Source organism: Plectropomus leopardus, chromosome 9, assembly GCF_026936395.1.
Source record: "Plectropomus leopardus strain MGB_pleo_1.0 chromosome 9, ASM2693639v1, whole genome shotgun sequence".
Classification (NCBI taxonomy): domain Eukaryota; kingdom Metazoa; phylum Chordata; class Actinopteri; order Perciformes; family Serranidae; genus Plectropomus; species Plectropomus leopardus.
Window position 1 is genome coordinate 30875551 of NC_142184.1, and position 15241 is coordinate 30890791.

General features: G+C 40.0%; 1 protein-coding gene across 2 annotated transcripts in view; it reads right to left on the bottom strand.

Moving 5' to 3' along the window:
- The window catches only part of LOC121946885 (plexin-A1-like), a 377140-nt gene that overhangs the window by 96845 nt on the left and 265054 nt on the right, over positions 1-15241 (bottom strand). For both annotated transcript variants that reach the window (XM_088082491.1, XM_088082493.1), the window contains exons 14-15: positions 7113-7209; positions 1549-1772 (exon numbers count right to left, since the gene is read on the bottom strand). In XM_088082491.1, the coding sequence (XP_087938617.1) occupies positions 1549-1772; positions 7113-7209 (321 nt within the window). The remainder of the gene's footprint in view (positions 1-1548; positions 1773-7112; positions 7210-15241) is intronic.

Sequence of the window (15241 nt, forward strand, 5' to 3'; positions counted from 1 at the left end):
AAATGCAGTGTCTACTGTTTCAGAAACAGACATTCCATTGATATTTGCAAAATTTGGCATCATATGGTTGTTTTTTTTTCTACATCATTTTTTCTACAAAATTCTGTTTTGTTGCCAAGTTTTGTCTATGGCCAAAATGACTGCCATGGTGGCCAATTTTGGGAAGAGTAATTTCAGTATCAGGGTTTCCATGTGCAATATGTAAAAATAGTTGTTGTTTTCAGAATGCTTTAAACAGGAATCCAATACATTAAATACAGAGAGGGTTTTTGATTTCTGGTCTTTTGTATTTATACCAGCAATTCTTCGAGGAAATATTTGTAATTGGTCCTATTATGATGGTTTATTGCTTATAGTAATTTTTAGTTGTATTAGTAGAAGCCTATCTAGAGCATCTGGGTTGTTATTGTTGTTTAATAGCGTACTGATAAAGTTGGCTACAGTATGCCTCCCTTTCAAAGACAACAAACATTTGTTGGTAAGCTGAGGGATGCGAAGCCGGCAAAGGTGTTGTGAGAGGCCAAAGAAACATGCCGACTAACAGCAGTATTACTGGATTTTGCTCAAATACGACTCTGCTAGTGTCTATAGCCAATTGTTTGCAAACTGTTAGCATGTGGATTATGTGTGTATTGAAGTAAACTGTTGCCGTGATGTCTAAAGGTCGTGGGTAATGGCTACATTTGAGAGGGTCATTTATTACATCCTAGTTGAGATAGGTTTGTAGGGTTCCAAACTTTTAAGGCTTTCTTGAGGCTCAACAAGGAAAGAGAAAACATTGTGGCATAAGATGAGTTCATTTATTTATTTGTCTGCAAGCCTGAGACATAACTTGTGTTAGATGACTTTCGGCACCCAAAAAGGCTGCTAAACATGAGACAACAATTACACTTTTAACGATACAGACTACGTTGCAATTTGATATTAATAATATCTGAAGGGATGTACACTCCCCAAAACTGATAGATAGATTGGGCAAACACCAGACAAAAAGTAGTGCAGTTTAAAGAATTTTTTCTTGTTTTTGATGGTGTTGTTTTGTAAAACAGGCCAAAATATCATATATGTGATAGTTCCTTTCCTTTATACGGTAATGGAAATGATGAATGTGCCATGTGGCTGGTGTTTGGCTTGGTGTATTTTGTTTGACCATGGGAAAGAGATCAGAGCCCATTCTGGATCCCATCAACTGCCAATGTAGCATCAAACTCCATGTTTTTGAAGACTGGCTTATGAAAACTGCTGTCCGCATCATGTGATTTACTCTACAAGGTTTGAACTCTTCTGTGATTCAAAACATCCTCTGTTCCGTCTGAAAAGAGGCCAGCACTCTCTTTCCATCTATGTGGCAACCGTTCCTCATTAACCAGAAGAAAAAGTAGTGAAAGTAGCCTGAAAGTGTTTTACAGACAGACACAGACACACACACACACACACACACACACACACACACACACACACACACAAACACACACACTGCTCAATACGCAGTGGGTGGTGTAATTTATGTATATGTAGCAATACCAAGAAATGTACACGCACGCTTACCTTAGTGATCTTGGGATGTGTGCAGCGGCTGTTTCCAGAGGTAGCGTGCATCCATCCTCCGCCTTCTGCCAGCTGAAGCGGGAGGTGGGAATTTCCTCCACCGGTACACTCCTGCCTGAGGGAGCACTTCCTATCTTGGACGCACCAGCCGCATTCAAACCTGGGGTCCGCCTTCAGGCACATACCACAGCTGTCCCGTAACGCTCTGCACTTGTACAGGTGGGCTGGCCAGGAGACAGAGAAAGTGGGAGAGAGACAGATTTCATGTGATTGGAGTTGAAGTCACACAAACATTGCTCAGTCACAGGGGGGAACAGCAGTTTTTCATACCGCACATTAGCTACCTTAATACACACTGTTGACTCAAGTCGATGCATGAATTAACACTCATGGCAATGACATTCACTATATAGCCATGCTAATCATGACTTGATAAATCTAATTGTAATTAGTTATAGTTTCTGATAAAACGTATGTAGGCCCTAATTGAATTACAGTTAACAAATTGTTGGTGATAACAAGGGGGTTAATGTAACACCTGAGTGTATTCTTTTCAGGTAAAAATTGTATACACAGAATTTAACATTCATCCTCTTTGCTGTGTAGAAATGCCTTCTTTTGGCATGGTCTATTTCAGTTCATTTTTCAGGTTTATTGCCCACTTCATTAGAAAAGTAATCAAAACTAATCAAATGTAATCTGTAACCAATTACATTTCAAAAGTAACCTTCCCAACACTGCTAGCTAACCAGCTTACAAAAACAGCTAACTAGCAAGCTAAACCAGCTAATTTGGCATGGCTAGTTTTTATGTTAGCAGCAAGAGCAAAAGATTTCATTTAGAGACAATATAGCTCTCTTGTTTCTTTCCTTGCACCCTAAAGGTTAAACCAAACTTGCGTATGTGCTGCTGTACCTAACTGCACATGCATGATACAACTAGAGCCTATTTCCCTGCTCTAACAGTGTATGTTTGCATGTGTCTGCTTTTAATTGATGCGTCTGAAAAGCTGAGACACTATATTGGGGTTTTCTGTCCCCATTCTAGGATAACTTTATATCGGGTAGCCCACTGTAGTTGTACAGCTTGCGCTAAGTTTGGTTAGTGCCCCCCCCAAAATAACTTAATAATTATTTTACCTTGTTTACAATTATGTGGAGCTTAAACAATCTCTAAAGAAGGGTTGGCAGATTTTAGTTACTTACTTATTGCCTTCGGAAAGAGCCAGACTAGCTGTTTCTTCCTGTTGCCAGTGCTACGACTAGCTAACTGGCTGCTAGCATCATATTTAGCTTACAGATATGAAATATATCTCTTTATTTAACTCTTAGAAAGAACGGTATTTCCTAAACTGCTTAACAATTGCAAGTCTAGCTGCAATTATCTTGCTGCACAGAAAATCTGTATCTTCCTTTTTTGTCCATTCTTTTTGAATGGCAGACCAGAGTCCATGTTAGGTTATTAACTTGGTATAATTTAAATGCATGAACTAGAGTTGCTTTAGTTTGGAAACGTTCTGTACACTGCTTGAGAAATATTATGTTGATAACCACAAAGTGCTGTAAGTTGCTAAAATTTGAAAGAAAGCAAGGGTGGTAAGGAAAAAAACTCAAAAAAGTAATCAGGAGTTTGTGTCTTTGAGCTTGAGAGAGTGAGGAGAGGAACAGCATAAATGAATGTTAATCACCCGCATAACACCTAAAACCTACAGTCGGTGATTATTGCCACTATGAGGCTGTGACGCCGAGAAAATAAGTGTTTCCACAGATAAATAGAGGGAGGGGAAAAAAATGAACACGCAACCTAGAGGGATATTACAGGAATTAATTCAACAGGTAATGTCTTCTAACGCCAATAGGGAATTGATAATTTGTTGTGTAAAAAACACATTCCCTCAACTCTGCAGAGTGGAAAAAGTCATTAAAAGTAAAAAAAAAAAAAAGAAAGAAATAGATAAATTAATAATTAATACCTCAAACACCTGAGAAGAGAGGAGAGGGAGATGAAAGGCGGCAGGCGGGGGGGGAGGAAGAATTTTAGCTGCACTTGTTAACAAAACAGCAACATGAATTGTTATGAATTTAAAGATGGTGAGGCCCCGCAAGGCTGAGAGAAATAGAGAAACGGATAGAGCCGGAGAGTGAGAGGGGTTGAGAGAAAAGAGAGAAAAAGAGACCTGAAACATTCTTGTGAGTGAAACACAGGCAAAAACAAATAGAGGAGAGGAAGTCACATTCAAATGAGGGAGAAAAAACTACAGGTAAATGGATGGTTTTTGTTTGTTATGGTTCCATTTCTCATCCGTTAATCTTTATCATAATTACCTCAGTTGATACTACAATGCTAAAACCTGCAGGCAGGTTTGTTTGCTGTCACACTGGTTAAGCAGATTTGAATTGAACTGAAGTGGAAAAACATCAACAGTGAGAAAAAAAAAACAAAAACGCAGCGGAGCATGGAAGAATCTCCTCCCTCCTCCTCCTCCTCCTCCTACTCGGCATACAGACGGCGGCCGGACTTCAAAGTGAGCTTCTTTTGCATCCATCTGCCTGCCTCGGCCCTCCGCTCGGGCCTAATCTGATTAGCCACGGCTCGGCTTAAAAGTAGCGCGGCGCTAATTAATCTGAACCAAATGAATGATTTAATTAACATTATCATCTCCACTTTACACCGGGGCAAAGCCGGGCCAGCGCCGAGCGGCTCGGGCCTCAGACGGATAATGCAGTTCCAATTCAGAAAGAAAGAGACAGGGATGGAGCTGAGAGGGATTAATGGAGGATGGAGAGAAAAAGGAGGAGAAGGTCTTTATGAGATTTGTATGAGTGAGGACGGTTTTATAATGCATGTTTTTACGGAGTTTTAGACCTTTAACACCAAGCATCATGTTGAAAATCATAATAGGTATTCTGTTAGGCTTTAGCACAGTAACTTTGGGGTGCTGATAGGACTGTTAATTCAAACTAATCACTCATCCATAATGTAGCCAGCTGTTTCAGTTTAACTCTGTCTTTGGCTTGTTGTGAGGAACACAGTGCTGGCTGTGGGTGCATAAATTCTCTGCCACCTAGAAAGTCAAGTCACAAGAACTGGGACATACTGTTCACACAACAAGTTCAACAAGCACCTCCAAGATCATTGGATTTCACACTCCCAAACTCTCAGTGTCATTGCTGTCACATGCAAAGCACTAACTCTGGCACACATTCCTGGGGTCTGTTTCAATGGTTACTTGGATAACTGCGGTAAAAAACAAAATCATAGGAGCATGTACTGATGTCTAAAAACCCGAACTTCTAAATTTTATTATCCAGAAAGCTAAAATCCTGCTTTTTGGATATATCTTCTGAACTGCCAAAATGTTTTACCAATGTTGACCAATTCTTAGTCAACATTTAACACTGATCTTGGAGGGAAAAAACGAAAAGTACACAGCACCCTGAAATCCTATGAAAGGAAATTTGTTCAACTGGAGGTGCTACATAACAAAAGTATGAACGTGTTCGCCTTGCCATATCTCAGTCACAGTTCCAGTCTGAATAATTTGAACTAAATGTTCAAAAATATCAGATACCAGCAAGTGAAATGTTTAAGTCCAACACTACTTGATTCACATTTATGTTATGTTACTCTAAATCTATTTTTTATTGCTTGACCTCCTGAATCACTGCTTGTATTTCATACAAACAATTTCACAATCCATACTGGTATTCCTTAGGTCCTGAGCAATACACCTGCTCTATCACAGTGGCATTCCCTTTGCAATGAGGGTCGGTTACTGTTTACGTTATTACTATTGTGGCAGATCGGCACTGCAGCAATAATTTTGGCCAGCTAGAATGCCAATGGAGCGGCGACTGGAGCGACGAATAAAGTGACCGATGAGTGGTGACCGATGAAGCTCTGCAGAGCTTCTTCGAAAGCCTGGTATTCTCATCCAGATGTGCTCTCAGGTACTAAAATTTGGCACGATGGATCTAAGGTAAATTGGTAGTACCGATTTAACTCAGCTGATACCCTTTAAAGTACCAAGTTCAGTCCTGAGCATACTAGCAATGCTAGAGTATACATTTTGGTACAAAAGCTCACACAAACAAATTACGACCTCACCAAAATTAATGACAGACTATTTTTAGGAACAAAAACATTTATTCTTAAAGAGTAGCTAAACCCCCAAACGCAATACACATAATTTCTTTGTAGTGCTGTTGATTAATTCAGGACCAACTCTTGACATCTGAGTGCAATGCATTAAAACATACATATTGTGTATAAACATGCATAATGACTGCCATAACTGACTGACTGGAGGAATCTGATAATACTCATTAAAACATGGTTTACCTCAGGAAGCAAAAAACAAAACAATAAACAACCTAATAATAGTATTAACAGTATATTCATCTGAAAAATGTTTCTGTCTAAAATGGTAAATATTAGTATTTTTATTTTTAACCAAATCTAAATCTATAGTTCCAAATAACAGCATGGGGTGCATTTACTGGATTGCACACAAATGTGATTATTTATTTTGTTGTGACAGCTACAATATTCCTCAACACATGCTGAAGTCAGGATGTTTAATCCCACAGAGGGGATCTTTTAGTGCAGACTGGCTGAAAATATTAGAGGAGCACATTTTAAACAAAATAACACAGGCAGAGGAATTGGGCCATGACCGATAAGCAACTAATTTCCAAGCAATCTGCAAAAAAGAACCGCGTGTCTGACATTTATCAAAATGAGGTCAGATAGAACACAAAGGATGTGAGATTAAAACGTGCATGTGTGTCATCCACTGACTGAACCGAGCGGTGAATGGAGTAGAAAAAACAGAAGAGAATACAGTAGTAAGGGTTAGTTAGTCTGACTTTAGACATGCAAATTCGGTGCAAAAGACTGTACGACACACTTGAGAGCAAGACTTATATTATCTTGTGTAATGGGACGTCTAAAATCATTAGCCTCCGCCACCCAATATATTACACTTGATAAAGAATTTGGAATTGGTAATTGTTTTCCAGTTCATGCACAAATGGCGATTAAAAATAATAAATGCCATCCTTCCATGTCACTTTCTGTTTTTCTTTATCAATCCCTTTATTCTCATCTACCCCCTGCCATTACATGCTACATTTATCAACCTGTCATCCACCCATCGCTCTTCCCCTTCATCCTTTCCTTCTGCCTATTGGTTTCACCATTTGTTTATCTTCCTCTCCAACATCCATCCCTATTAATTTCTTTGTTGGATGTTTGTTTGTTATCATCGCCTTCCATCAATCACTCCCTCCGCCTCTCTTTTATGCCTGAGACAAGAATAGTGTTTTTCCAAACGGATGGTGCACTTTCACCTTTCTCCCTGATGGCTGTCAAAAATTGAAATTACAGATTTCTCATGAAGGGGAGAAGGGGACTGCACATGACGTTGCTTTGCACGAAATCATTTCAGACAGATAAACAAGTGGGGATGATTAAAAATTTTCTGCCAAGCAACAATACACCACCAAAATGAGAGTTGAGCAAAGAGAGAATTGCACTGAAAGAGAGAGGAAAAAGAGACATACCTTGAATGTTGAACGGGTTGTCAATGACGAAGTTGCCATTCCACACCACGGAGAGGTCAACTGGTAGGTCACTGATGTCACTGCCCTCGTAGTCATACTGAGACAGACAGAGAACAGAAAGACAGGGCGTGTGTGAGAAATTGTTGATTTAGAATGCATTCAATGCAAATTGGCAATTGCAGAAGATACTGTTTCATTTGCATAGCGATTCGCCCCGGCTTGTTCGTAGCAGACAGCGATACAACCCGAGCATGCAAACATGCATAAATCCATATTCACCAAAACAGACATATTTCGTAAATACACATGGAAAAATAACAGATGGGTTACAGCTGAGTGGGCATGGAAGGATGGAGACAGGAATGGCAAGAGAAGAGAGGAGATGAGGTAGGATGGAGGGAGAGAAGAGGAGAAGAGGGGAAGGAGAGGTGGTCAGAGAGGTGAAGCAGACCGAAATCAGACAGTGGTAGACGTGTCAGAGGACCTTATTCATTTACGCATGAGCTAAGTGGTGGGATGAGGGTAAGGGAGAGATAAGATGCGGAGCAGTGTAAAGTGAAATTGGCATTTCCAATTTGCTCCCTGACACACTGGATTTGATAGACGGGACTCGACCATCCCATATGGGCAATGGGGCCTGAGACACACAGACACACACACACACACACACACACACACATGCTTGCAGACACACACACTTATGATACAGTGAAAAACTTTTCTCCAGTCTTCACTGATTCACTACTATGACTCAAATACCAAACATATCACATCAGTCTATGACATACTCATACTTGATAATGTTATTCTGTGTGTAGATAAATTCTGTTGTTCATTATCTTGGCCACAAATGAGGGATGTATAAAGAGAACTGGATACAGTGTTGAAGGTGGAGAGCTCAGTTCATTTCTATGATAGTAGCTCAGTGGTGCTACTACTCATAACAAACTAGTCTTGAAGAAAATGGTATAGGTTGTTTCAACATTAGGGGGGGACACATGAAATAGGGGGTTTGGTGGTTCACCAACAGAGGAAAATAAGCATCAAACACTTAATTTCCTGCATTCTGGTGAATTTTTATGCAGCAATTAGTGTCTTTTCTGCATCAATAGTGGAACTGTCTTTATTTTTGTCAAAATAAAAGTCATTTGCTAATTTCGTGGTTTTATGGGGGGAGATGAATCCACATGTTCTAAATATTGAAGGGGATGTTTCCCCTCCAAAGTCTATGCCTGAGGAGTATTTTTATGGTCAATTTTAAGTGTTTTAATGAGAATCCACTGCAATGGGTCTTATTTAGGCTACAATAACACTTGAGGGAACTTAAATTTATGGTAGAAGAAATATTGTGATTTCAGTCAAATTTTGAGTAAGTTCCACATTCCACAATCCCTGTATTTTCCCAGTACCTCGATTTTTCCAGAACCATGTGCTTTGAAATACTTTAACATCATTTGGTTTACACTACATCACCCAAGTCCATCCTGAAGTGCAGAATGTTCAGAGACCTTTACCTCTCCAACAGCTTTATGGCGATCGCATTAATCTTTATCACTTCTTTTGCAAGGCTGTAACACAGATATGCAGGCATGGAATCTGTAAAGCTGGTGCTAATAGACTAAAAGGGTTACTTAAAAATAATGAGCTGCATGGGTTGCCTGCATACCAGCAAAGAAGATAAGCTACTAAAATACATGTAAACCTTTATCAAAGCAAAGCATGGTGTTATTTCAGATCAGTAATGGTTTTGGTTCAGCCTAAAGCCTCAAGGAGAAGGCGATAAAAGAAAGGCACGAATAGAAGAGGAACATAAACATGAGGACAGAGAAAAAAGAAGACATTGTAAGAAGCCACAGAAGGAGGAATGTGGGAAGTCTGGATCTCTATTGAGACAGTTAAGAAGCTGAGAGGATTGAAACCATTGAAACCACAGGATTCTGGGAGGTCAGCAGCTCCAGAGCAGAGGGATTCAACCAAAACAACCTTTTGCCACAAAGGAAAGGCTGATTGGTCTTATTCCCTTCCCACTAGTTCAGTGTGACCCTGATCCATCACACATGAGGTAGGCTGTTGACTTTATTAGCATCACGATTACGTCCCACTGTTTAAAGGCCTGTGTATGGCAGCTTCCAGCCCCAGTAAAACCACAGGACCCTTACACACACACACACACACACACACACACACACACATGCCCACACACTCCTCTCTCTGCGGCGTGGCCCCCATTAAACTTTAAGGGTTTCTACTTGTCTGCCGTCACCAAAACACTGGGCAAGCTTGTTCTCTTGTCAGTCCCTGCCCACCCTGCTGCCCGCCACATCATGCTTTATTCATACTGTCACATGGTTTAAAATGCCGACACAAACCACACTGTGACACCGCGACACTGTGCCACCCAGTCACACTGAGCATCACCCGCTGTCTAACTCGCTTCCTGCAGACACTTTGAAGTAAAAAGACAAGTTTTAGGGCCAATTTAATGTTGGAAATAAAGACAAGGTAAGGAATAAGGTTTAGGAGAGGAGAAGCAGCAGAGCAGAATAGGGATTTCAGGAGAAAAGACAAGTTAAGCTAAAACTGCTTTCGAAGTAAACCACTGCTTTATCCGCAGGTGTCACATGGAGCTTGCAAAGTGTGAAACTTTCCAGGAGATCCAAATTAAATATTGTGGGTTTGTCATCATAAAAAAAAAAGAGAAAGAGCAAGACCAAGAGCCTACAGCCACATAACATGCTTATAATGACAATCTAAATGTTCTGATGTGGCAGTGTGTATAGCATGTTCAGCATCTTAGTTTTTCATGTTAGTATGCTAACATTTGCTAATTAGCACTACATCATTGGTTCTCAACCAGGGCTTGTTTAGGGCAGTGGTTCCCAACAGGTGGGCCTTGGTCCAAACATGGGTTGCAGGTCCATTCTGAATGGTCTGCAAGTGACTTGTGAATCTGTCAAGAATGTAAAAAACACTTAATTTTGAAGAATGGACCTATAGACTTTGTAGCATCACTGGTCTTGAAGCAATAATATGCTATTTAGTCACTAAGTTTTAAGTAAAATGCACTTTATTTTTGCATTTTGTTTTATTTCATTATGTTCTAAGCCCACATGTTGTTTACATTTTGTTAAATATGTTGTAATTTATCTTAGGAGTGGACCTTGAACAAATAAGTATGGAGAAGTCTGGACCCCTTGGCTGGACCAGTTGAGAACCACTGGTTTAGGGAATTACAAGGGGTCCCCATAAAAATGGGAAATACTCTATTCTCACTATCTAATTCCCTATAAAAGTGAGCCCAAAACAGCCTAACACCCATTCATACCTGGATCCATCTCACTCTAACAGCCAACATGATGGCCAGATGGGTCAATGACTCCAAAACTTAGTGCTCACATGTGACCTCAATGACTCTGTTAGGACTTTCACCCAGGAGACTGCCGTTTGTGTCCCATGCGAAACATGAGTCAACAATGACTTGTTTTAACCTTAAGTACTTACATCCCTTAGGTAGTAATGTAACATTACGTGACATATTTACGTTCCTTTTTGATGTACTTATATCCCAACCGTGCCGCAATCATGTAATTTAACACTTTATATAGCATGAACATGTAATGCCGTGCTAAGAGGTGGTGGTCATCTCACATACCATGTTGACTTATCAATCATAACTTCCTATGAAGTTCTTATTGATAACTCAGTGATATTTTGTCTGGGTTCACTGTCATCATCTATTACTCTTCTCAATGGAAGTTTGTTCTGAGGTTTTTGATGGACAGAAGTCTAATTTTGGAATGAATCTCTGCTTTACAGCCTCAGTTAGACAGTCACTGTTTGAAAACTGACAGATAGCCAGACATCATGATTAAAACACTGGCATGAAAGTATATCTAATTATGGAACATTACCTCTACTTGAACCCATCTTTACAAGATGGCAACATTGTTAAATGATCTGTATTTGAATATCAACCGATGACTATCTCATGTTGAGATGCTTTGAGGGGAGAAAACTGCTACAGGAAACGAGGCGTATTTATCTCACCACGATGGCAGAATCTTTCACTTGTTTGACTTTTTCAGCTACTTCCAAACTACTTGTCACTGTGTCAGGTAAATGATGTGGAGGTGTTAACAGTTGTGGCAACCTCCCTAACACTAAAGTCTGTAAGTTTTCATCCTACTTCTCACACAGAAGATAATTATTGTACATCAGATCTTGTATAATGCTCATTTCCAGCCTTTTTCCTCTGAGAATTTCTCTGGCCATGTGTGTGAAAGTTAATATGATTAAGTTGTACTCTACTTCTTGCGTCTCTGGAGCTCCAGAAGGAAACTAGGAGGGCAGAGACAAGGGTTCACCAATATACTGACATGTGATGGCTCGTAATCTAACTGCTACTAATCAGGATGTATATCTTATGATGATTTAAATGTCTGGCCCAAATTCATTCAAAGCAATCCATTCCAGTTTCATCAATAGTGGTCACAATCTAAGTTTTTGTTCTCATTTGTGACACAGATCTGGAATCTGATTTTTCCTGGTCTGATTTTTTGCAGTGCAATCTCTATCTGAGCCGTCATTGGAATTCACCACTTTTATGTCACCCTAGATCGACATTCGTTACAATACTGTGCTGTAGGAGTCACTTGGTGAATACAAACGTGGAAAACAGCTGTCATTGACAGATGCAGGTAAAAGTAGCCACTGACAGCTTGAAATATGATTAAATCTGTATCAGTGAAGCCATTCATGTTACGATCCCACCTCTTCTGGCTCAGATTCAATATCCACGTACAAATCCATACAGATGTAGCAGCCACTGCTCAATAAAAATACATAATTAAAAATTTGGCTTTCCTTTTTCCTTTTTATCATCCGCTGACGAATTCTCTGGCTTTTGCTGCACCACAACTTAAAAATGAAACCCTAAACACTGAGTGCTATGGCCTTCTTGTTTACATCCGGACCGCGGCGTGCTACATCTGTGTTATTATTTGTGTGCGAGTCAGTTCAGGAATGTGACCAATTTAGACTGGAATTTGACCATTTTTTATGAATATTGTGAACAGCCAAACAGAAAAAAACCTGAATCTGATCAATAAATCCAACTAACAATCTTGACTCACAGCCTGAAAGCAATTATACACCTCAAGTAAAATCACCTTATTTTTAAGAATTCTTGGCTTAATGAGAAACTGTTGCTGTCTTTTGTTTTTGTGATTCATTATCCACGCTCATGTTTTCCACATTCCCTGCATTTAATTGTGTTTTTGTCTCTCAGCCATCCCACTTTGGGTTACCTCTTTGGCCTCCATGTAAGATTTGTTCCATACAAGGCATTCCTCTGGTCTACGGGTGATTAGATGTTTGGAGTTTTTGCCTACAGCTTAACTGATTACAGCTATATGTAATCAGGCATTGCTTTATTCCCAAGAAAAAGACTTTCTGGTTGACATATTTTCTCTTGGGTACTTTTTTTTAACCCTTTGAAACCTGGATCCATATCAGTTAAATCTGAGGAAATTTGTTTGATTTCCTTCTAAAACAAGGGGGCAAAAGGCAATGAGCAAGTTTGAAAAAAAAGTCCCACAATTTGGAGGAAATTAGTGAAGGATGACAAGGAAATTGAAAAAAAGAGGGGAAGATCATTAGAAAATTATCCTTAAAATTTGGGGAAAATGCCTAGAAATCTATGTTTAGAAATATAATGTAGTTATATAATATCTTAACTATATTTAGAGAAAAGGCAATGAGCAACTTGGCAAGAAATATCTCACAAATTGCAATCACTCAAGTAAAGGGTGACAAGAACATTACCTAAAAATTGGTTTTAAAAAAGAGGGGAGGATTATTAGAAAATCATCCCAAAAATAGGGGAAAATTAAAAACTATATTTATAATTAGAATATAGTTATATAATACACATTGTACTTGTTTAATAAGAAAATATATAAAATAAATACAAATATGTATTTTTAAACTTTCAGCACTCTTTAAAGGTCATTTTTTTATTTGTACAAGTAATTTTTTGTAACCTTTTGGTAATGTCTCACTTGCTTTTGGGCCATGTCTTGTTATGTTGCTCATTGCATTCTTCTCTAGTTTTTGAATGAAATGAGTCCAGTTTGACTATTGCCTTGTCACTGACTCCTGGTACAGCTTTAATCTAAAAGTGGTGGCACCAGTGCTGTTAAAAGCTCTGCACTGGTGGAGCCCTGTGGGTAAAAGTTGCTCGCCCCCTACTGAGCGGCCTCTCTCCTGGCCCGCCGTCCTGACTTCCCTCCCCTGAGCGCCCGGAGCTGCTGGAGATGAGTAATCAGACTCATTACTGAAGCCTCTGGCCAGCTCCTCCATGTCACTGCATGTAATTAATCTACCTGAGCCAACTCATAGTGTAGAGCCCCCCGAGGGAGGAGAAGAGAGGAGAGGAGAGGAGGACATTAGTTGAGAAATGTAGGAGAAAAAGAGGAGGATTGGGTAGAGGAAAGTTGGGTGGTTGCAAGTGGTTGACAGCAAAGGACCAGATAAGGGGAAAGTGAGAGGAGTGGAATTAGGAAAGGAGGAGAGGAGATTAGAAGGGAGAGTGAAAAGAGGAGAGTAAGTAAGGGATGACAACAAGAGGAAAAGGAGGAGGAGGTAGACATAAGGAGAGAGGAGCAAACAGGACGTAAAGGGGAAGAGGACAGTGAAAGGGAGAACAGTTTGAATGAGGAGGAGATAAGGGCAAAAGAGAGGTATAGAGATGAGAAGGGGCAATGAGAGGGGACAAGGGAGAGAGGGAGGCGAGGTGACACAAGGAGAAAAAAGGAGAGGGAGGGGAGGAGGTGTAAAAACTACAAGGTGAGCACAAAGCCGTCCCTGGCCTCATTACAGTAACACACCAGCCTGGCTCGGGTTCATTCGTTATCTGCTCCCGCACTCGTTTATTCTCTCGCTACATGAATTGTCTCCATGGATTGCATGTCCCCATGGATTGTATGAGTAGATATGGCTCGTGTGTCTGTGTGTGTGTGTGCTTGTGCGTCTGAAAACTGCCGATGTTAACAAAACAGAGCAGCTGGCTGGTGATGGGGGGTGGGGGGTGGGTTGGCGGTAGAAAAAGCGAGAGCGTGTGTGCATATGTGTGCGCGTCCACGTGCAGGTCACCCTCATGTAATTAGTCATGTTGAAGGATACCTGAGTGTGTGTTAAAAATATACTGCTGGCGCACACATATACACACACACAAGTCCCCCATTTCAGTTCAGTTCATTTCATTTCAGTTCAATACAATTTAGCATTTTTTTTGCACTAAATTAAAAGATACAGTTCAATCAGTTGATAAAAATGTAAACGTTAGGTCTTTATACCTTACCTGTTATACCTTACCTTACATGTTAACATTTTTTACACACAGTTTCACTGATTTGCTCCCCTCTCTTTCTCAGCTACATCAGCAGTGAGCATGTGCTTTGGCTGTTATTTGTTCTCAGTGACTTCCTGTAATGCGATCATAAAAGAATATGTGCATGCAAGTGAGGTATATACTTTATGAATGTGTGCATGCAAGTAATTAGCATTAGCAGATGCAATTTGTAAGAAACGCAATGCTGCCCTGATTGCATTTTCACCACCATCACCAGGGGACCTTCATATTGAAAGTATGTGCAACTGCCATCTGACTGTATCTGTTTCCCTATATCTGCTCATGGCAACTGAAGCATGATAAAGGTTTATAATGGTTAGGCAACTAAAAGTGCCTGGTTAAGATCAGGGAAAGCCTATGGTGTCAGATGTTGAAAACAAAGTCTACGCTGACTGGAAGCATGCAGTGGGCATTCATGTTTGAATATTTAACCAATACCCCGCCATACCTCAATTTTTCCCCTTGCATCAACTAAGTGTTCTGTAATAGCCTGTATAATACAACAATAGACAATCTCCAGCCTCTGGTGTTGAAGTCCTGTGCTTTGTATACTGTATACCTTGTATACCACCCACCCACCCATCACCTATATCATGTGGACTACAATGGTGTGTTCAAACAGAAAGCAAAGTGCAATTTCACCTGAGGCTGAGTTAACCCTGTTATAGTCCCCCATGTTAAAATGGCCAACTTAACAGCAGAACTAAACATGTTTACA